Here is a 24,410-nt window from a genome sequence, read left to right as displayed (position 1 = left end):
AAATTTCTTCTGCCTGGGTGGTAACATGTTGTTTGTTTTGTATGAAATCCTTTATTTTCACTTATTCTATGAAAATATATCCATGTAAGTCACTTTGCCTTTGCATTTGTAATAGGTATTTTATGTTATTTATTGCATTGAGCTCATTTTTCCTTTGATATATTAAGTGTTTCTGAAGGGAGCTTGAGTTATATATTTAGATGGATCAGCATAAATGTTTGATTGACTTATGTATGAATGTCTATGCATAAATAAATGCATATTTTAACAAAGCAGAAAGCAAGAAAACAGTAATGCTATCCAGAATACTAAAAAGATCATTTTGTAGAAGCTTGATGGCTTGCTTTGTCAAAATTTGATGTCATCAACAAAACACAACATTATCAAATGGTAGGACTGAAGATGAGCTTTTGCTATGCTTTAACATAATTTAGGTCATCATTATCTAGCACTACCTATTATCCTGTGTACACAAAGAACAATTTGTCGACTGTAGCTGAATTTTGGATTCAGAAAGCTCTCATCAACTTTTAGAAAATATTTTAAATATTAGAAAACAACAAATTTGCCTTCTTGTTCCAAAAAAAAGGAACGGGGTACTCACAGATAATAGCACTTAGAACCTGAAGCTTTTACAAAAAGAACAAAAAAAAATAATAATCCAGTGAAAAAGGACCTCATCTTATATTAAAGCTACCTGAAAACAAGCATACAAACAGAAACCCAGAAACAAAACAGAGCAAAATCTGCTTTAATTGTTATTAATAAATGTACCAGTTGAAGAACTCTCTACCCCTCTGCTTTGTGATCAGTCACCTTTTGGAGGTTCCTTTTACCTTCCCCCCCATCAACACCTATTGCCCACAAAAATGCAAATATCTGTCAGACTTTTGAATTGCTGTATTAACATGACATTTCCTTACAATTGTCTTCTCTTCAAAATTTTAGCTTTTTTCTATGGCTTTCAAAAACTGTTTTAGATAATAGAAGTACTGCAGCAGAAAAGTTCTTTGATGTTATAGTATTGGACAAGTACCCAAATAAGCACTAGACTAATTTTAGTAAATGAGAAATTAGCAGGACTCTGCTAGACACATACCTTGCTCAACAGATGCTTTAACAGCCATTAGTTGCTGAAAGCTTCATTTACTATTTGTTCTATGAAGGTTCAAAGCACAACTACTGTAAAAATTGGTAACTTACCTTTCTGAAAAATATTTGCCATGTGTTATATTTTTGCATAAATAATGCGGTGAGTACTTGGCACCCCCTCCTGGCAAAAACACTTCCATTTGCAAATGAAGAATAAAAGATCTCTCAGGGTTCGTGAGCCAAGTAGAAGCTTAATTAATGCTAATTAAGTAAGTCCTAAATTAATATCTTTAATATGCTGCTTTTATTTTCAAAGTCTTCTACTCTTTTGACTTGTTGTATTTTTATATGAGTAACTTAAAATCATATATGGAAATGTCAAGGCTTTTTTTCATCTTTCCTTTTAATCATGATGCTAGTAAGGCAAATGGAAGTAAAACTGAGAGGAAAATGTCTGCTTGAATTTATTCTGAAAACCAGAAATAAACAAGAACATTTTAATGTGATATTAACCTCAGGTATGGTTTCTTATTTAAAATGTATGAGGGGTTCCTTACAGACCTTATGTACTTCAAAGCATATTTGGAGATCCTTTGTCTTGCTGAGGATGTTTCTGTGAAGAAAGGGAACCTGTATGGTTGAGCATTGTCCACCTAGTTGAGTCTTTAAGGAATTTGACCATAGTTCTAGCAGTTGCAGAAGTCTTCTTTTTCTGAAGGCAATGACAAATTAAGGAGGCTACTAAAGCTTTTTTTATTTTCTCTTCTAAATGTTTTTATTACATTTCTAGATTCCAACTGGGAAACTTACTGTGTCAGAGGCTGAGGATTTGAACCAAAAAGTGAAAATATTTGCAAAAAAAAAGGCACACAAAAAGACTGTTTTAATAGCAACTTTTTACCAGCAGCTAAAGTTAGATTGAGTATTATTTTGCAAGTCTGGGCATTCTGGTAATTTTTTTTGTGTTCAATGAAACATGCTAAATGGTCAAATCCTGTTATGAAATCATATGAAAGCCACTTACTAGCATACTTGCAAAAGCTTTCTGCTGCTTTATTTTTGATACAAGAACTGCTTTTTATGGGGTCATGGTGAGCATGGGCAATATAGCATTTATCTTCACATAAGTATTAGTTACCTACAAGTCTTAGATAAAACTGTATTCCTCCTAAGCTGCTGCTACACATTGGATTTCCTCTTGGGTTTCTCAAACTAGCATTGTAAAATGTAAATGTTTTTTGGCTTTCCATCTAAATAATTAAATTCAAACTATTCTTCAAAGAAAAAATTAAATTATTAGTTTCTCTGAAGGTATTCTACCAATCTAATTTCCATTTTCAATTATTAATTTCTAGGTGCCCACTCCACTTAAATATTGATGAAGTTGGAGGAGAATTTAAGCGTTAAATGCATTCTCTCTAGTTTCAAAAATGATACACAGTGCGAAAGCAGTTTTCTCCATCTCAGAAAACGGGAATGGAGAATGCAACCAGAAAACACAGGCAGTTTTGGAAAACAGAGAAAAATACATTTTTACACATGAAGGATGGATATAGTCAATAAAAGTTTTGTGAGCTCTAGAGAGCAGGAACATTTATAAATGGAAGCAAGGCTAAGTTGAGCATAGAAGTTGTTGCTTCATAATTTTGCTTAGTGAAATGCAATTAACGTCTCCTAGTACCAAAGGTAACTTTAAAATATTAATTATTAAGGATTGGATTTTCCTAGCCCTTTGTGAGAATAGCTACTTGGCTGTATCTGAAAGATGTGAAGAAATAATGAGAAAATCGTGTTTTATAGGAGCATTATTCCTCTTCTACTGTTTCTCATGTGGAACAATAAAAGGCCCAGCAGCTTTATAGTGAATAAATTGAGAGGGGAGATAAAAGATATTTCCTCTCCCCTTTCCCCGATCCTTATTCTATTATCACTGCTCTAGAATGCAGCTTATATTTGAATCAGTATATAAACCGTGCACACAGGTAGTCCACTTTTCTATCCAGTCTCATATCAGTAACTCTTTTGTAAGCAAATACATTAGAAATTTGACATAGCATTGTGCTAGAAAGAGAATCCTTATTTCACATAGATATTTGCGTGCGTGTGTGTGTATATATATATTTACACACAGTCCCACAAAGACACATGCAAACAAGCAGGGACATACATGTTTGATAGGAGCAATCATCAGGACTTTTCTCTGCAGCAGCCTGCAGGGAGTGATGAAAACAGAAATACGCCCCTCCCATCTAGACTGTCATGTTGTTCAACATGTGTATGGGTAACAAAGCATATCTGAATGTTCACACTTCCGTCTGTTAACTAATATTAACTGCAAGTCCAATGGCTCATAAAGCAAGACTGCTGTGCTTCTTGTGTGAAAATTGCGTAGCTTTGTGTAATGCAGAAACAAGAATATTATACTTCAGAAGCCTAAAATTCTTTAGAAATAGCCACCCATAAAAACTAAATACAAAGTCAATAAGAAGAGAGGTCAAGATCTGATTAACCTTTTGATAAATCAGAGTTGGGAAAGATTAGGTAACAAGTTTTATTATGGACTGGATTTTCACATAACTCCAAAATCCTGCCTAAAAACATAGGCTTACATATGTCCATGAATCGTATAATCACTTAGTCACTTCATATTTGATATAAAAAAAAAAAATATACCCTAGGATGGAGTGGAAAATTTGCCTGTATCATTTTTTTGGTAATGAATTGTAAATGTCGACTTTACCTGTGATATTAAAAACCAAGATATATTCTGTTTTCTATTACCTCCTTACCACCTAGGGAAAAGGAAGGGGAAAATTCACTATGGTAAGGTGCCAAAATTTTAAACCAGAAGAGTTTGAAGAACTGACATTTCTAATGCCTCTGTGGTTCAGAGTTTGTTTTAACCAATGGTAAACTCAAATTTTATTTAAGTTTTGTAAAATTTTTGCAGAAGACTTGCGAAAGACCTCTGAGTCTCTGTGATGGTACCAGCACTGGTAGAGTTCTGCTAGGAGCAAGCTAAAGGGCTAAAACCAACTTGGCAGCAAAACTCCCTGAACTTTTGCTGTGTGGCAAGGGTCCTCTGGCTCCTCTATTGATAGGTTCTGTTTGCTGTATAACATTTATTTTCCCGTTTGGCATGTAGAGTCCAGCAAAAATATAGACAGGTTTCTGTCAGTGGAAGTGACAGTGACTCCCCTCTTCAGCAGGGCTGAACCTCCTTTTTCCCCTATGAGATGTGTCCTTGAAAGTTAGGTCAGTTGTTGCAGTGGTCAAGGTAGACATACTGGCCTGGTTTAGATCAGTGACCTCTTTACATCAGTCAACCAGGATTTTTCCCATAGCATATGGGTAAAAACGGAATAGATGGTCCTTGTTATTATTTAAAAAAAAAAAAAAGAGTAAAAGATGTATATACTTCATGGATGATGATGTCATGACTCCCTATTGAATCTCTATCAGCAAGACAGCTGTGATGAGGAGAAGAAAAAAAAACCCAACAGATTATGACCACACAGCTTTGGGCATGTTCAAGGCTCTTGTAGGCTCACTCTATTTTAGCCAAGTCCCTCTTCATAAAGAGACATTACATTCCATCATCACCAATCCATAAATGTCCTTGCATGGTTTTTTTCACTACAATGGGGTTATGACTTCCCCACTGTGTTTGCGCTGAAGGATCAGAGCAGATTAAACTCCTGCCGCGCTGTGTTAAAGTGACTTAGGTTTTCATGCTGACTCGGCCTGAGCCAGAGAGTGAAATGCAGAGGACTGCTTGTGGATCTGTAATTGTGGGGAGCGTATATTCACTGACAGTTTCAAAGCCAGGACAGCCCTGGAGAATAAGGATTAAAAAGTCAGGTATACTGTTGTTTTGTAAGAGAAAACGAAGCATTGATTGGCAGGGAGGGAAGAAGAAGGCTGAAAGACCTGACAATCAGCCAACACTTAAAACTCTTACTGTTGGGGAAACAAACTGATATTAGAAAGGTTTTAAGCTGGTGGAAACAGCATTAATGAGGAATACAGAAAACTGTGCAGATCAAAGTATTTGTCACTTTAGTTGGGGGCTAGGGTGTGGTGAAGCAGTAAGACACTGATGGTATTCATGTGCTCATGTCAACGTGTTATAGGTAAATGAGCAGGGCTTGATCAGTAGTGACTAATAAGTATTGGTCATAGAGATAGTATTGCAGAAAACTGCGCATTTTTACTTCACTGTTTATGGCAGGGGCCAGCGCATTTACAGAAGCAGAAGAGAGAAGTTTTGTGTGGAAAGAAAGCAAATATTTTCAAGCATTGCTTCACAGACTCTGTGAACTGTCCCAAACAGAAACACTATTATAAGAGTTAGTCAGAATTTTCTCATTCCTATTTGTCTCATTCCTAATGAGATATTTTAAGACAAACTGGCTTTCTTGCATTGAATGCCCTGCCTATGTGAAGTGGTAAAAGGCTGTAGTGTCTGTACAGGTAGATGTCATCCACTAAAATGTTGGCCCATCGTAAAGACAACTGGCAACTTGAACAGTGTGCACGGTGGGGAGACCAAGGCACAGGTACTGTTTGACAGGAGAGGCTGGGTCAGCAATTATGGAATCATTGAGGTTGGAAAAGACCTCTAAGATCATCAAGTCCAAATGTTAAGTCCACTACTAAACCATGTCCCTAAGCACCACATCTACCCATCTTTTAAATTCCTCCAGGGATAGGGATTCAACCACTTCCCTGGGCAGCCCAGTCCAGTGCTTAACAACCCTTTCACTGAAGAAATGTTTCCTAATATCCAATCTAAACCTGCCCTGGCACAACTTCAGGCCCTTTCCTCTTGTTCTACAAACCCTGCCTGGGTTTCTCATACAGGAGATGCCCAGAGGCGTCCTAGTCTGCTTCAGCATTTGAATAATGTACAAAGTTCTCTGGGATCGTCTACCACCATAAGAGTAGTAGAGAATTTAAATGCTTTATACCACACCATTTTCAATTGTATCTTTTTTTCCCTTTGTCCTAGCTCTTAGGATGCTACCTTCCTACATTTTATCAGAGAAAACAGAGAAAATTCCTCTGCTAGCACCAAGTCCAGACAGTTATCTTAGATATTTTCCCATCTCCCAATATTGCCTTTTTTCTTCTGGGGTAACTAGGTTGAAAATTTTTCATTTTAGGTTCTGTTACGGATTGATCAGTCCGGGCATAATTGAAGGCTTCATATCAGTGTGAGATGAACCTTCGAAATACCAGAGATCATTTTAAAAGATTTTATGGTAATGTCAGATTATTATTTTATTATAAGTCTGTAGGAGAAGCGCAGGCATGTAAGAGTGACATTTCTGTCCACATTCTTCCATGCTGGTTGATTAGTCAGAAGCTATCGGTAAATGCAAGGAACAAGGAGTGTGAGTCCTGAGCATACACTGTTTACGGATAAGTCTGCTACACATCACTTAGACCAACGAAGACCAAAGGGCTGAGCAGTCCAGTTCCTCCAAGACATTTTGCACAGTGCTGCAACCAGTGCAGTTCTTCAGGCAGCTCCACGGGGAGGAAGCAGTAGATCCAGGCTACGAGCTGAGGGGAAAGGCAGTCTTACTGTAATCTTCTGTGCAATGACAAAGAGTTCAAAAGTAGCTTTTTGTGTAGGTCATAGTTCAGATATTATAAGTGATTGTTTGTATAACTGTTGTGTTTTAACCTCAGCCAGCAACTGAGCACCACACAGCTGCTTACTCACTCCTCCCTGCCCCTGCAGTGGGATAGGGGAGAGAATCGGGGGGGAGGCAAAGAAAAAAGTGAAAAAAAAAAACCAAAACCAGTGGTTGAGATAAAGACAGTTTAATAAGTGAAATAAAACAGTAATAGTGATAATGATGACAGTAAAAGAACATACAAAGCAAGTGATGCACAATGCAGTTGCTCACCACCCACCAACCCGTACCTAGCCCATCCCTGAGCAGCAGCTCCCCTGACAGCTTTTCCCTAATTTATATACTGAGATGATGTCATACAGTGTGGAATAGCCCTTTGGCCAGTTTCGGTCATCTGTCCTGGCTGTGCCCCCTCCCAGCTTCTTGTGTATCTCCAGCCTTCTCAGTCTGTAGAGCATGAGAAGCTGGAAGGTCCTTGACTGGTGTAAGCCCTGCTCAGCAACAACTAAACCGTCAGTGAGTTATCAACATTCTTCTCATTCTAAATCCAAACCACAGCACCATGCCAGCTACTAGGAAGAAAATTAGCTCTATCCCAGCCAAAATCAGGACAGTATCCACCCCGTATGCTACACCATCTGTGTCATGCCCAGGTCCCACCCACACTTGCCAATACATTCCAATTAATTGCCACCACTTTTTCTGTTTTTTGATATGTATACACACAGATATAATTCCCTTAGTCTATGGGCTATCCTTATAAAATGTTTATTGTATTCATTCAGTCCATGACTTTGGGCTCCATCTCTTGTAACAGTCCTTCAGGGCAGGAGAGATGGTGTGTGGTGCTGGATTGTTGCATGCTGAAGCCAGGTCTGGTTCCATTATTACTGCACTTTGCTTAGTTTTCAATCAAAGTTCATTCTTCATTGATTTTGGAGATTCTTACTGTAATACCATTGATACGGTATATAGCCACCATAGAAGTCTTGATCTACAGTGTTATGTATATTATATATATAAAATAAGGCATAATAATTACATAATTAATGTGTGTCTAAACAAAAGAGGGCAATGCTTCCTCACTTTTATTGGAAATCAAGAACATAAATATCAGAGTTATCATGGAGTTGCTGATACTCTGTGAGTTCGTGTCCTGGTTTATTCCATGACATTAGTAACTAATCTTGTAGCTGCATTATGAGTTCATCCTCACTATTGTTTACAATAGATTTATAAACTATCTAAATAGCAATTATATATAATAGCCTTGTAGATTGTTTGCAGTTGTTCAGAAATTATTGTGCTAACACATTACTGTGATGCAGTGGCATTAATCTAGACAGCAGAAATGTGGTGCTTCGGTGTTCTGCTGTTCATGCTGTGTCTGGCAGCTTGATGACTGCAAAAATAAAATTAACATCCTGTAACTGACAAAAAATAAAGAAGGCAGTATATAACATTGGGATGGATGTGTTTTGAGGTCTCTGTGTTTCATATTGATCAACAGTTACTTCCTCTCTGCCTTAATTAGTACATAATCAAAAGGTTTGAAAGCTTCCTCTGAGAAAATTCCTGTCTAGGTCAATCACAGTCTTTAGAAAATCGGTACCTTTAAGAGTGAATATAGTTATTATTGCTTACAATTACAATCATTTTGTTATATTCTATTATTTGTTTTCTGCCTCATTTGCAATGTGTCTGATGAGTTTGAAATATAGATCATATGAGGGTAGATTTTTGTCTACTGCCATGCTTTGCTTCGGTCACTGATGGTACCTGCTGTGCTCAGTATCTGCATAATTCATTGGTCCGTAGGGCACATGGAACTATGGGGTAGGAGCTGGAGCAAGTCAGAACTGAACAGCTCCGAAAATTCTATACCAGTCTAGCTTGACCTGCAAAAGAAAAAAAGAGGGGAGATCGGAGCCCTTCTGCACTACTGGAGACTCACAAAGCAGTTGTATTGCAAACTGTATCGGATGATTTAGCCTGCAATCCCCATCCATGGGAGCTCACAATCTAAATAGACTACAGATATAATGTAGGGGAAAGGGATATAACGTAAAGCAGCTTTGCAATACAATTCCATAAAACTTTCCTTGAAATTAGCATCCTGTAACATATGTGATCTGGATAGAAAATCCATAAGATGTAAAAAAAAAAAGGGGGGGGGCGGAGTTTGGAAAAAAAGTCTGTGTAATTGTAACTGACAATGTCATTACTGAATTCTCTAACCATCCAAAATTCACACTTATAAAAGCTTTATAAGCCACTTTCCAGTGTTACATATTATCTGAAATATAGTAATTCCCCTTGGTTCTGGAGATCACTGCAGAACCTGTAAGAAAGGCATCAGCAGAATAATCAGTCACACCAGTGAAATGCATTGTAACTGATATGGGTAGTAGTTTGCCACCTTGCATTTTACTTGCTTCTCAATGTGTGAGTGTCCCAGTTCATTACCGTGGAGCTTCTTCCACAGATTATCACCATGGGCAAGAATGGCAGATACTGACCCTTTACCCTGTTACTTTTCCAACATGTGCAGAGTACCCACTAGAAATTTGGGTTGTCCATGTGATTTTGTATACAACAGATGTCACTTTCACATGTATGGAACAGTAAATCAACACCTAACTTGGGAACACCCACATATAGACCATTGTCACAGGAGATTGGTGGTGGTGCACCCATCATCCTTACCATACGTGCAGCCCATGAGCAGTCTGAGTGACCCCTGTGCCAGCACTTTATTCAGTAGTTACACTGAAGATGGATGTTGTGTCTTAAGCTGTAGGTAGAAACAAGCCCAATGGTGTCACACCACCAGTTCATCACAGAACACAGGAAAAGCCACCTCTTTCCTGCAGTCCAGTAGAGACCTGAAGGAATTCTGTGGCTCAACGCAGCATGTGCCCTGGGCCTCTTGGCCATAGAGGAGCTTCAATGTGGACCAGGAGGTTTGGATTGCCATCATGGAGCATCTAACTGGGTATAATAAACATCTGCTCCTATGTAACGCTGCATGTCCAGTTCTTCTGGATGATGTTAGAAGGTGTTTTCTTTGCAAAGCAAGCTTTTTTTTTTTTCCTGTGAGAGATAAAAAGAAAATAGCAGTTATACTGTTGTTGCATTGACACACAAAAGATGTAATCTTAAGTACACCTTGTTCTTCAGTGAGAAGCTGCTTCAGCTAAATGAGATTTTGGAAAGGGAAAAGGGCAGAAAGGGGTACTCATCTTCTGTAGCAGTGGGTAGAATAATGGTCTGGCAATCCCAATTTAAGTCTGTAAATCCCAGGGGTATCATAGGTGACATAGATTACAAGAAAACATTTGTTCAGTTTGGACTTGAAGAAGAGAACAGACATTACACTGTGACTATGAATAACGTAATCAGTGGCTCTATTAGAAAAAAAATGTGTCTATGAGGGCTTTGGAGGATGTTGAACAGTGGTAGAGAAGATGCTAAGCCAGGTCTTTATTTGCAATGGTAATTCATAGACCGATACTGTGGCTGATTTGCAGTATTTTTTAAATTGGTGAAAACTAATTGTAAGTTTCTGAAGTGGAGCTATTTGTGTAATTTTTCAGATCTGTGAACCATAAAGTGGTAACAAATATGTTAAGTACTTAAATGAAAATCAAACTTGTTATCTTGACAGCAAGTCTTGAAAAAATGCAACCAAATGGTTTCCATGTGATTGCAGTGGTTTGATTTTAATTTATTCCTGTAATCCAAAGTTAGTTCAAACATTATTTACAAATTGAAGGAAGTGCATAGATACCTCTATTTTCCATAATGATGTCTAAAACAGAAGTAAGAATTGAAATCACCTTTTTTTTTTTCTAAAAATCACTTAACTTAAAAATAATTTTTAAATGAATGACTTTATTTAAGATACCACTTATTTATGTGTTTATTTAAGATCACTTGTTTGCACTGAACTTTGCATATGGAGCACCACGTTGTTCAGGAAACAAAGAACATTGACTCTTTGGATCTATATAATGTGTATGTGTACAGAGATATAGCCATGCAGTATAAACACTGCCAAGCAAGTTTTGATCAATCTATTTAGCTTCAAGCTATTTTTTACCCACTTATGTGCGAGGGCTCTCTGTGCCAGTATCTTGACTCTGGGTTTTAACTGCTGGTTAACTGCTGGTTAAACTGGCTGTATGAAAACTAAACTGTGCTTACGTATTGCACTGCTTTAGCTGCGGTCTAGATAGCGTAACAACTTATTCTCATTCCCCCATTGCTGTGTGTTTTGTTCCACCACATGCTCCAAAATGAACCCAGGACTAGGACAAATACAGCTGCTGTGTGTGTCGTGGGGTCTTCTTTCCCTCCCCAGTATGAGGTTAAGCTGCAAAACAGTCAGTGCTGTGCCAACTTAGTGTTGTACCTGGAATCGGAGAAGTCATGGTTTGATTTCTGAAGAGCAATGTACAAAATTTGCTGAGAGACTAAGAAAGTATTTTTTATTTGACTTTTTTCTGTCTACTGAGTAGCTGATGCTATTTGTATTAACAGTTGTTAGCAAGAAAACATATTTCATCTGGAAATTTCAGTGACTGATCCAACTAAGGGCAGTTGGATTTGGCCCTGGTTAATATATGGTAAGAGAGGAGACAGAACAAATGGTAAAAGGCGAGCCCAGATGGAAAAACATCTTGAAGCTTTTGAAGAATTAATTATCCAACTAATTAGCTGGCAGTCTTGCAAGAAGAAGGGATGGAATTTTGCCTTATGCTTAGGAAATGAAGAAGTCTGATAGATCCTGTGCTGAGATGTAGCTATCAGCCATGATGATAGTGGAGTCAGCTGGTTAGCCAGCCTATCTACATGGCTGTGCGAGACCACACTTGTTTCTGCATCAGTAAAAACAGTTACCCCTCTGCGTAAAGCTAGAGGTGCAGTTGAGTGGTCTGTTACGTAGAACGTTGGGCTCTGAAGACACCTGTGCTAGTGCTGAGACAGTGAACTGTGTGTCCTTGCCAGGGTCACAGAGGAGTGTAGCCACCGATGGGCTGCCTGAAGATGCTTTAGGTCAACGTCTTTAGCACGGTCATTAGCAAGAGTTCTGCAGGCAGCAGCATTTCCTAAACACCCTTCTGGGCATAATCAGGAATTCATTAGTCTTATTGTAGCTCATACTCCCTATGTGAAGGGTAAGGAAGACTGTCATGTTCTCTGGGGTATTAAGTGGGAATGCTGAAGTTGTTCCAAGTTGGAATACTTACTTATATATTTCTGGGTCAGAAAGTCTGTGGAAGAATTTGATGATTTCCTCGGTTCAGAGGTAGGACACTCACCTGTACAGGAAGAGACCAGTGCTTGTTGTACAGATATTTGTTTTTAACCAAAGGTGTATCGATGCAGGTGCCGCCTTTGTTTCCTTTCCAGCTCTATCTGCTCAGTAGCTTTAGAGTTTGGTTGGCACCTTCCTTGAACTAGGTGTTTGTCCTGATGAATCCATGTAATGACAAACCGTACCATTAGTCACACTCCACCAGTTATTTCCTGCAAGACAAGATTCCATGCATAAGTTAGAGAAAGGACTAATGTTAGATTGTTAAGTCTACCTCCTTAATTTGCCTCACAAGTTCGGTAGCTCTTCTCTGCAAGTGAGACTGATGACTGGTTCCAGGGAAGGAGACAGGTTTTGTCAGCAAGGGCTGCAGCTCTATTTCTCTTCCAACTAAAGAAAACTGGGCTTTTGGATATAAGTACAAATCTGAACTTTGGTGTCTGGATGAATTTCTAAGGACACTTACAAAAATCTGATAGTTACCCTGTCCCAGCTGCCAGGGCTAACTGGCTGCTGGCAGCCTCCAGCAGAGAAGGTGCCTCTGCTTTGGTGGAGATCTCAAAGCCCTGCTTCACACACACTTACTGCTTCTGTGGAGGGTGAGTGATTGCATGGTGACCTCCACACAGCTCCAGGCAAACTGCTGCTGCTGCCCAACTGGTGCGTAAAAAGCTCGAACTGCTGCCAATACACTACCCTGCAATCAGAGGAGTCATGGAGCGTGGATATGCCCATGCAGAAGGCTTCAGTGGAGCACCTAAAGGGAAAAAGTGGAGTATTTTTCTGCAATTTAGCAGCTTTTCTCTGCCTGTAGTGTTTGAAATTATTAAAGACACACAGGGGGCCTCTCCAGCTATTGGCACGGGGTTTGCCATTCAGCTGTGGGATTAGATGTCTCTGTTTTCACAGCTGTCTGCCATCTGGAACTAACGGCTTGGACTGGGTGCTCTGCTTAAGACCTCAGCCTGAAATAAAATCTTGTAATTGTGAAACATGTTGCAAACAATAAATAAGTGTTTTGGAAGAAATCAATTCAGAAAAAGGTTTCTGAAAAAATAGTTAAGAGGCTGACAGATGTGGAAGAAGGGGAAGGATTAGTGCTGTACGTAGAACATTAGAGCAAGCAGAGCCTTGAATTCTTCGCAGTCAGTTGAAATAAATTGATCATTATCAAGAATTAATCTTTCACTAATCCAAAACATTCTGCAGATGTTTTTCATTAATTGGAAACTACTTAACAAAATAAGTAAAGAATTGCTTTGGGGTTTTCTTCATTTGGTTTAAGGCTTGATGTGATTAGCTGTGCAAAATCCATAAGAAAAAAAAGGCAAATAATTTTGAAGGCCATAGATTTTTATATTTATCCCTATTATTAGCTAAGGGTCTTAGTTAAAAAATAATTTGAAATGCTTTAAAAATACTTGGGAAACAGGTGGGGAAAAGGTTAAAAAAATAATAATTTTCATATAAGATAGCATAGCTTTGTTCCACTTTGTGCCTTTTTCAATTTATTTTCTTATCGTCATGCCTGAAAGCTGTGAAAGCATTTTGGGCACAAAGCCACTGATGTATTCATGAAAATACCTGTCTGATACGCAGTTAGCAACTCCTCTTTTAGCAGCTTTGGAAGATTCAGTAGTTACAGTCAACATTTCAGTACTCGTGATGTAGTAATTAGACCCAAGTGTGTACTAAGAAAACCCCTTTTCCTTTTGCTTCCTCCCAGATTCCTGACTGGAGACAGACTAGCAAGGGAAATTTTTGATTTATGTGATATTGCCCAAAACACAGCATAAAAAGTGATGAAGTATGTGGAAGTCCCCACCCTGAAAATCTTCAGGCACATGTTTATTTTTACTTACTGGAGTCAGGATTTAGGCACCTGTATTTGCAAGATTCTGCTCTAAAAATAATTTATTGGTTTAATCAATAATTCTTATCCCAGTGTCGTGAGTTGCTGTCTGCCTTACAGTATTGGAGAGTTTAAGTCTCTGTTGTAGGAAAAGCAGTGGTCTGAATTCTCTCCCAGCCACTTGCACTCTCTTTCACAGAATTTTAAAAGCCAAACGGGCTCATAAATTCAGCTTCTACATATTGCTGTACTGCAACTAAGCAGCAGCAGCAGCCACCACCTAAAAAATAAAAATTTCCATTTGTGTCTTTGTGGTTTTGAAATAAAAGCTTGGAAATATATTTGAATGCAGCATAAAGTAGGACTGTAAGGAGTTTTCTACAGATGCTGTTTCCACCAGAAAGCATTGGTGGCAATGTTTAAATCAAGCAAGGTAAAAATATATAAACCAAAGAAAAGGAATTGAGGTGATTTGTGGGGAGGGGAGAGTTTGACCATGACATTTAAGGACGCCTTTCTGCTGCTGGGGCCTAACGTAGGATTTTTTGCATGTTTCAGCTAAGGAATATGTCCATTTCTACTCTTAGTTGGCATGCTCATGATAATCTACATAAAAAAAATCCAATGCCCATTTGACACCATTTTAGGCAGCAGGAGGAGCCTGGGGGGGTGGTGTGGCCACAGCAGGCAGACAGGAGCCAAGGACTAACTGGGGAGAAAAAGCCCATTTCGCTGCTCTCTGGTAAAACCACAGTTGTTGTGCTCGTGCTTCTTCTCATTGCAGCTATTTCAGAGGGTCGGGAAGCCAAGACGCTTAGCCAACGGTCAGTGCTGGGCGTGCAAATGCTAGACAAAAGTGAGCGAGATCTATTCACAATCTTGTGAACACAAAATTAATTTCAATCTATTACAATTTCAGTGCTTTTAGAGTTACATGAGGTACATTTGTACCATAAATATTATCCTGGGAAGAAGAATTCACAATGAGTATGCCTTTTAGAAATGTCTTGGCTGCATTGCTCTGGCAGTAATGTAAGGTGGGAGATTGGGTTTTGCAGCTACACAAAGTATTTGTGCTTAATTGAATCCACAGCTTGGATTTACAGAAAGCAAAGAGCCTCTCGGGCCACAACTAGTAGCCTTCATGATAACATCACTCATATTACAACTCTGCTGCCTGTTTTGCTGCAGAAATTAACATTTTAACTCCGTCCTGATTTCCAAGAGGTGAAGGAGTTTGTTACAGATGAGCACTTTGGCATCTTCAGGAATGGAGGGGAATGTAGCCCTGACAGCCGGGGTTAGACAACATCATTGTAGGCAATGTGCATGATACCGTCCCTGTTGGTACAAAAAGCAGTTTGTGGGCTTTACGTGGAAAATGGCACCTCCTGAAATACAACAAATATTCAAAATTATAAATGAGCTTAAATGACTAGCCATAATGGTGAGTCTTTCTAAGATGTTTTTACAACCTCAAGCGTGAGGACCCTGAGCTTTCCAAGTGTTGCAGGCAGCGCGGAGTGATACTTGACAGTGCACGAACCCTGAATCATCGATGTGCATTTACATGCTGTTTAGTTATGTTGAAGAGCAGGAACAGTTCTATTTCATAAATGTTTTTCAAAGGAACATAAATTCCTCATTTTTAATGTTAAATTCAGGCAAGCCGTGAGCTTGAGGCTTGCTAGGGAGGGAGCCGCTGGGTGGCTTTGAAGTTTTAAAGAACTTTGAAGTGTTCCAATCCATATGTTCAAGAAGAAAATTGTTCTTTGGGCTAGCTTTCAAAGTTTAAAGAACACGTGCCATGAGTGATGAGGAGAGAAGGGAAACTTCAGATGACAGAGTAGACTAAGAGGATTGTGGGGATGTTCACAGGGTGGCTGAGAACTGGTTGAGGATGGAGACAAAGCTGCTTTAGGAAATGAATGGGGAATAAAGCTGAGGAAGCCAGAAATCAGTGGCACAACAGTGAGTATTCCTTCTGAGATATTTACTTATCTGAAATGTGTCAAATGGAATTAGCAATGCCTGCTAACTAGTAATAACAGGATTAAAGACCTTTTCATGGTTCAGTCATAAAACAAGTAGTTCTTAATCCTGTGCTTTGACTGGCAATGATGGCTTTAAATTAAAGTTTTCCATTGCAGAGCCTAGACACTGTGGGTATCTTCACCATTAAAAATGCAAACAGCCAGAAAAGGGGGGGGAGAAAAGCAAAAATGATACTTCTGATCTTCAAAACTGAATTAGATTGAGCTCATTTAATTAAAGAAGTTGAAGTAAAGTAGAATCATTTGATCAAGTAGGCTTTTTTTTTGTAATCTCCTGAAAGCAGTTGTTTTTATAAGAGGAGATTGTCAACTGAAAGAAATTGCTCCTTAACTAAGCAATAGTCAATAGAGTGGTTCCCACTACTTATGCTGTCTGTAATTTAGTCTGATAGGAATATTTTACTTCACTTAAATAGCAAGTACTTGGCTAAATTATTTTGTTTTTCTTTGGGTAAGCAATTAACCATGCCTTGTTATTACTTGTATTTGTTTCTTTTACCTTAGAAAAAAAAGGTGGAAAGATACATTGACAAGGAGCGTTTGTCGATGTTATTTCAAAAGCTCGAGATGTCCGGCTTTCTCTAATCCTTGTTTTCTCTTGGTGTTAATGCTGGGTCATACATCAGCTTCCCATAAACTCTCAACAGTACCAAACATTACTTATACAACTATAAATGTAATTACTGGTCAGTACATTTTGGATTATTCAAACTGGATCAACTATTTTTACTTCAGTTTTGAACTCACCGCCAAGTTCTGAATTTCTGACCATAAAGAACTTTGTTCGAAGTCACCCTTGATTCCCAGTAATGGTTAAAATCATTGCATTGCTCCTGGTATGAAAAAACTCAGCTTCATTGCTTTATTCTGCAGAAATCATGAAGTGGCTACTGTTAGAAATCACGAAATGCCATTAGTTTGGGGACTCATAGGGAAATCTATTTCAGATGGTGATTTAGAAGGAAAGAGAACAGCGGTAATAGGGATAATAATACTTTGTTCTCTGGTTAGTGTTTTCCTGTAAGTCATTTATTATAGAAGTATGAGAGAATGATAAATGACTAGGCTTAAAATGGTCGTTGGTGGAAATATATTTACTTCATGTTAGCAGTCCCTGAGACTCCATACATTGATGAAATCATGGTACAAACATTTCTATTTTGTGTTCCTTCCCTAGTGCTGTTAGCTGCATTTTCTTAGCGTGAATCAAGTTGGGTGCATAATATTGATACTAAGTTGATTCCATCGTTAAGCTGTTCAAGCGTATATGTGGACGTTGTAATTTAACAATAAAGCAAAGAAAAAGGCCGAGACGATTATAGCTGAAATAAGAGTCTAGTCACAGGCATTGGCAATTCAGGAAAACGAGGTATGCAGAAGTACGGACAAAAAGGATTAAGAGCATTATTACAGGAAAAGCTAGTAGCTGTGGTTCTGCTTTTTATACCCATCTGTAGCTTTTGGCTTGTTAGCATCTCTGATGTTCATTTCTTATTAACCCTGACTGGGAAGGATAGTGCCAATGAAGAAATTTGGGACAGCAGTTAGCTCAATTGTGTTGCAGTGAAGTGCTCAGAGGTCTCCTGGCTGATGGGGGGAAGGCAGACATAAAGCCCGTTGTGGCATACATCTGTGTACATAAGAATTTCCATGTCATAAACCTTTCTCATCGTCACTGAATTTGTCTCCTGCCCTTTTTGCCATCACCATACTCCTCCGAAGTATTTTTGGGGGTTTTTTTGTTTGTTTTTCTTTTTTTGGCCTTTATCTTTCTTTTATTGCACTTTGCCATGGAGCCTGGAGGCCCATCTCACAAAATGAGTGAACTTGAAATCCTGTACAACAAAGTGAGCAGGAAAAGAAAAGCAGACAAGGCTGAGAACTGGCAGTGAAGTAGGAAAGGACTGGCCATCTAGTCTGCTATTTGCAGGAAGAGGAGCCTAGACTTGAAAATAAAGGGCATTTGTATAGCATGCTTGAGGTAAAATGGTGGTGTGTTAGAGTTGGAAATAGCGTCAGCAAGCTGAGGGAGGTTAACAGCAGTCCGCTATTATTTTTTTGCTTTTCCAGTATGTTCTCTCACCATGATATAAAGCCATAACTTACATTTATGATGTATGTACTGTGCTGTATGTACTTGCAGAAGTGTGTCTAATTTCACAGCTAGAAAAACAGATGATTTTATTAGATAGAATGGAATTAATGGAAAATGTCTATTCAACTGTTATAAAACTTGTCTCCTATATGATTCTGAGGAGTGTAATAATATTTGTTAAAGTGAATTGAAACATTTCAACTGGGAAGACAAGTTCAAAGAAAGAATTTGGCTTGGCATAAGTACTAAAAGTTTTCTTGATTTGTCCAAATTGATAATAAAAGGAAATACAGAGCCAGTGTTGGTGAAAACTCATGCTGAATTATTCTGTAGACTGTTCTGAGCCGGAGGAAATTATGTATTCACTGCTGAACATTCATTTATATCTACCAAAATGTTCTTTTTTCTCTCCATCCCTCTTACCTCATCCAGATTTATATTTTTGAAAATAACATCTACTATCAGCCTGATGTAAAGAGTAGCTCATTGCGCCTGACATCTTCGGGAAAAGAAGGAATTATTTTCAATGGAATTGCAGACTGGTTATATGAAGGTAAGCCGGACAAATATATCTGTTTATTAAAACAGATGAGAGGTTCTTGTACAGACCCAACAGCACAAATTATTAATTTCAGAAAATGCTATCTAAGGTTGTTTTTGCTTCTTTTCCTTCTCATTTTCTTGAAAGATTGCCTTGGTAGCTATTCATACTTTGTATTGACTGCTGTTTTGCATATAACAATATTTTCTGAGAAAGAGGAATTCATTTTCAACCAGAATGTAACAAATGTATTATGAACACTAGGCAGTGTGTAAAAAATGCTGTAGTAGTGGAATCTTGATGTGGGATTTTACCACTAACTTCAGCGGGGCTGGCATTTCAAATAGAGTTATTCAAATCAAACTAAACACCCTGTATGTTTTGCTTGCCTAGAATAACTCCGTTCATACCTTTGGAGCTATTCTGGGTTTACAGCGCAAGTGAGGAGGGAAAGGACTCCTCTTGTTGCTTGTGTGAACAACAGTGCCGATCTATTTACACGTAAAACATCCTAATAGAAGAAAGCACAGAATTGTAGCGTAGAAGCAGAAGTGGCTACATTTTCTTTTTTACTGATGGAAACGTAGCAAAAGGCGATCAAAGATGATACTGTCTGGTGCCTCACTTTTTTTTTATCGGTGTCTGTCCTTCAGCCTCAGTGGTGGATGGTGTGCTGTGTGCTAGCAAGACTCAGGAGAGCCTTCAGCCCCTCAAGCCAGACAGTAACATTGTCCTCGACTTTAAGAATGCACTTGAATCCAATTTGAGCGTTTTGACAAGATTTAAAAGTGTCATACTGCTACCTCAACAGTGGCTCCTACTTTTGCTTAAATCAGCCTGGGCCAGACTCCTGGAAAACTTGCTGTTGCTGGAAAGCCGTGCCAAAATGGAGCAGAGAACAGCTCAGTCTGTGATACCCTCTGGCTTCTGAAGCTGTCTTCTGCATGGTACCACAGGGCATTTCTCTCTGCACCCAACATTCTTTTAACATAATAATAAATAAATAATTGGGAGCAGATTATCCAGCTTGATACAAGAGCTTAAAATTAATACACATTTCAGTTATTCTTTCTATGAGACTCATTAATTTTATAGACAAATAGCTCAATGTTAAGTACTTGGTTACCCAAAGTATACAATTTCTCATATATGGAGTTTTGCAGGGCAGAGAGTTTTTTTGGAATACTGTTTATTGCAAGGAACTCCAATGGGGCTCTTAGAAATGATCTATCCATTCCTCCTGGGATATCAGTAGTTACGAGCAGATAGCTCACATAGATATTTTTTAAAATCTCTGCCCAAGTAAACTCTGAAATGAGAATGGTAGCTTGCATCCCTTAGCCATAAAAATGCCTGTTTACAGGCTTCCATGGTTTCTGTTAATGTTTTGAAATGTTTTATATGTTGGCACGTTTCAAAACTTAAGGACAAAGGACATCTTCAGAATGGAATATCATTTGATATACACTTCATATTCTTCAAAGCTAACATGACTGCATGTCAATTGAAGAATTTAAGCATAGGTAGCTGATGGAAGTTGATATAGTATAGTGAGTTTTTGCTGAAACAACGTAAAGTTAGTAGGAGTCACAGTCAGGGATGCGACAATTCTGCAAGCCTTTTGAGGCCACCCTGGGGTGCAGCTGGGTGCAGCCTAGAGCTGCAGTGAATGACCTGTAATGAAGGATCATTAGACAGCTCTGCTCCACAGGACAAAATGTGATCTGAGATTCTTTAAAAAACATTCCTTCCTAGTCTGCAAAGGATAATAAGGATATTGTAGGATAATTCAGGTTGGAAGGGATCACAAAAGGTTACCTGATGCAACTGATCAGTTCTGGTAATTGCCAGGTGTTTCATTTCAGCTGTCTGGAAGGGATGGAGTAGACTCCATCTAAGGATTATACAGATAGAAACTTAAGACATATTTTAATGGAAGAAATGTCAGGGGGTTTATATGATTTGGACCTCTGCATTCATGAGATCTACATTTAGGAACTGAAGAGAATCAAAATTAATTTCTTTTATTTGAAATATGCCAATATGCTAATTTTTTTATATATTTCAGCTTACCTATGTATCTCAAAAACAATATCCGAAAGAGGTTGATGTGGATTTTTTATAATTTCATTTGGTTTGAAGATGACCAAAGCTGTTGATAAAACAAATGACCATTCCTTTAAGCTTCAAATATTTCATAAAAGAAAATGGGGTAACTTGGAAGGAACAAGAGTAGCTAGCACAGTAATGGCAATGATGCTTGCCTGAGGTTATGCTCCTGCTTCTCTGTGTGTGCACATCCTACCTACAGGCACATTTTATTAGGTAATATTTGGGGACTGAAAAGCTTTAAAGCTTCACAGAACTTCTTTAGAGGAAAGCAAGACACGGAGCTCTCCATATGTGCTGTGGATGATTTTTGCCTGTGAACACATGGATACACGAGTCTCACACAGGGCTGATTTTCAAAAAGGCCACGAGCCAGCCAGGTGTATTCATCCAAATATCTTACACCTTCACATCAGTTACCACCCCAGTTTGTTCTTATTCCCGCTCTTTATAGCTATACATGCACCATTGGCACGAGAAGGGAAAGCACAAGGTGTCCAGTCTGGGGCTAGAAAGTTTCTGAAGTGGTCTGGGAGGTGGTACACATCCCAAAGCCTTCCTCCTGATGCATGTCCTAAAGCCTTCCTTAAGTGATTTTGCCCATTCTTTTCCTGGTTTCTTAATCCCCAGCCCAAACAACGGTTGCATTTCCTGACTTACAGAAAACTCTCTGGGCTCCTAGGGAGGCAGGCAGGCAGGCAGTGGGCTCTTCTCCACAATATCCATAATTAAGGTCAGAGTACAAGGGAATTCTGTGTGTACATGTTGGAGGACCACAGCCTGTTGACACGAATGGATATACTGCTGCTTTCCTGTTAACCACAGTTCAAGTTAGAGCAGTCTTCTACTTTCAGTAGTCTTTTTATTAGCATCAGAAGCTGAGCAGGCTGAATATTGTCCAGATGAAGTTAAGAGGTTTTCACTTGAATTCAGAACTGTTCCTCCTTTTGACCTCATTTGTTTTCTTTTATCATTTGCATGAGTTTGCTATTAGTATTTTACCATACACAAGCATTTGGGGAATAGCTTTTCTTTGTGTGAATAACCTTGTTTGAATGCAAACAGTAAAATTTTAAAACAAACACAATTGTGATTTTTGCTATCTGATATTCACCGTTCATTCCCTGCTGTTCTCCTGTGTAAAAGGTATTAGTTATCCAGCCAGGGAGAGAAGCGTGACCCAGAATATATGACTTTGAATATGGGTCCCAGCTTCATTGCGCATGACCATAGAGAATTCAACCCGTTAAGCAGCTTCAAAACCTTCAGAATCTGATTAGCATCTTAGAGAGTCTCCATTGACAATTTAAGTAGTTTTATAAGTAGGCTCTTAAATTAAGTATGCAGTCAGGCCTTTGTTCCAGTTAGTATACTATTCTCAATTAGTTTTCTAGCCAAATTCTTCAAATTTCAATCCAAAATGCTCACCAGACAAGTCAACATATGAAATACATAAGGAAAAAAATCAGTCTTTTCAGAAGTGGAAGGCAGAAGACCTGTACAGGGTGAATTTGGAATTGCTCAGGAGCTGCTTTACTGGGATTGCAGAAGTTTGGGTGCTGCTTCTATGGTTGTTTCTGGGGTTTTTTTTTCCTTTCTAATATGAAATACAAGGACAATAAATGTAAGAAAACCTTGCATGACACCTTGGAGAATTACTTTCATTTGGAAATGAAACAAAATTTGCATAAAAATAAAGGCTTTGTTTGCATTTTCAAAAAGTTGTATTGCAGAAAAACTGAACTTCTAAGAATTAAAGCTGACTATGAGAGTGAGGCAAAAAAGCCAAAATACTGCACTCCAAAAATTATTACATAAACATCACTGTGTGAGGATCTGCATGTTACCAGGTGCCACGGCTCAGAGAAATCGGATTTAGTAAAATTTTGTATTAAAAGAAAGAAAAAAAAAAAGATTGAAAATCCTAAAAAACCTTGTCCATTAAAAAGATCCAAATCGTTTTCAAATTAATTAAACACATCTAATGGAATGCAATAGAACTAAACATATGGCAGTTACAATCATCTTTCACATTTAGATGATTTATTGACGTCAATGAAAATACTAATTTGAGGAAAATGGTTAAAGTTTAGTCTTTTGATATGCCTTGTTATCCAAACATTCAACCCAGGATAATGTGAAATTACTGAAATTACAACAGGCGCATTTCAAGTAGGCACAGAAAGAACAAATCAGTGGCAACTGAATGAGCTGGAAACTATGTGTTAGTTATTTTTATGGACCCTAAAGAGATCTGGTTTTGCAGAGGAACTTCTTCATTCTCACGTTGCCCACTGGTGGTCTCCAGACGGTGAAAGACTGGCGTTCCTGACCATAAATGACTCTCTGGTGCCGAACATGGTTATTCCCCGGTTTACTGGAGGTCTATATCCAAAAGGAAAACAGTATCCATATCCTAAGGTAAGCTGAGTGTGAGTGTAGCCCCCACCTCCTGTTCCTTGTTCAGTGATAGTATTCAACCATGTGGAGAGAGTGTTTCTAGACAGTAACAGGCTGATTTTGTTTGTGTTGCTTTTCAGGAAATATTAATTACATTTTTTTTTCAGTAGACTGTAACATCTCTTGCTGGAAAGAAACTATCGGGTGAGGGAGCAGCAGACAAACTGATTCGTAGTAATTTCGTCATTGATATATGGCTTGGTAAAATCAATCTAGCACTTCTGAGGGAAGGGTAATATGTTTGGAGGACTGCGCAGAAAAAAAGATTCTGTCACAGCTGCACTGGAGTCTTACACACTGTGTGCAGAGCGCAGAGCATGTTCCATTGCAGTTATATAGATCTCAGTAAATTATGCTGTTACTAATAAATGTGACAGACTGGCCTTGAATAAGATAAGCCACAGTAAAATCTTTTCCTGGCCATCAAAATGAGGAAAAAAGAAAATAAAAAATAGAGCTATCACTGAGTTTCAAAAGATTTAGAGAAGGGTTTTTAGATTCATGTTGAAAAGTGAAAGAACAGCCCAGACAGGGATAATGTCTGAAATCAGTCCTCATTTTCTGGGGATTTCCTGAGTAGGTGCCTCCCTAGCCGACATTTTTGCGCTGAGCTCCAGCACTGGTGTCATCTTCCAACTTACCAGTTTATCCATCCCTTGCATGCGGTTTCAAAGTGTCCAAGTTCCTTTCTGATGGGATATGTAGGTCCATCTATGTGGTACTCCTTTGACGTTCAAGGGAAGCTCATTGAGGGCTTTAGAAAATATTACTGTTGCCCTATTCCTGCTAACACTTTTCAGTGATGACCCTTTATTCTCGATGGGTGGACAATTAGACTGTACCAGGCACTGTGAAACAATAATATGCATGATATAAATATAATGTATTCGTGCTATGAAATAATACTCTAAAATAATGAAGTATCAGTATTTTCAGAGGTAGTTCACATACTTGCATTGGCAAAAGGCCTTGAGTGATGGAGCAAAGAAAAAATAAGCAATATTTTTAATAGTCAGCTTTGTAAACAAGAAATGAGTAATTCCATTTCATTAGCAATTCAGCATAAAAGTGATGCACAATACTACTTAAGTAATCTCATTAATGAAAAAATATTATCTTTATTTAATTTCTCCATTTAATGCCAATTTAGCTACCTGTTAAACATCATGCTTTTGAAATGAAGTAATGAAGCTTGTGGTATAGCAACAGAGATGAAAAAAAAAAGGGTTGGTCTTTGTTATA

At 38.4% G+C, this 24,410-nt stretch overlaps 1 protein-coding gene across 3 annotated transcripts in view; it reads left to right on the top strand.

The window, feature by feature from the left end:
* The window catches only part of DPP10 (dipeptidyl peptidase like 10), a 235,183-nt gene that overhangs the window by 164,927 nt on the left and 45,846 nt on the right, over positions 1-24,410 (top strand). For all 3 annotated transcript variants that reach the window (XM_035896713.1, XM_035896712.1, XM_009641235.2), the window contains 2 exons: positions 18,491-18,611; positions 22,975-23,129. In XM_035896713.1, the coding sequence (XP_035752606.1) occupies positions 18,491-18,611; positions 22,975-23,129 (276 nt within the window). The remainder of the gene's footprint in view (positions 1-18,490; positions 18,612-22,974; positions 23,130-24,410) is intronic.

The sequence above is a fragment of the Egretta garzetta genome, unplaced genomic scaffold (genome assembly GCF_000687185.1).
Source record: "Egretta garzetta isolate BGI_Z169 unplaced genomic scaffold, ASM68718v1 scaffold416, whole genome shotgun sequence".
NCBI classification, from domain to species: domain Eukaryota; kingdom Metazoa; phylum Chordata; class Aves; order Pelecaniformes; family Ardeidae; genus Egretta; species Egretta garzetta.
This window is presented reverse-complemented; position numbering and strand designations above follow the sequence as displayed.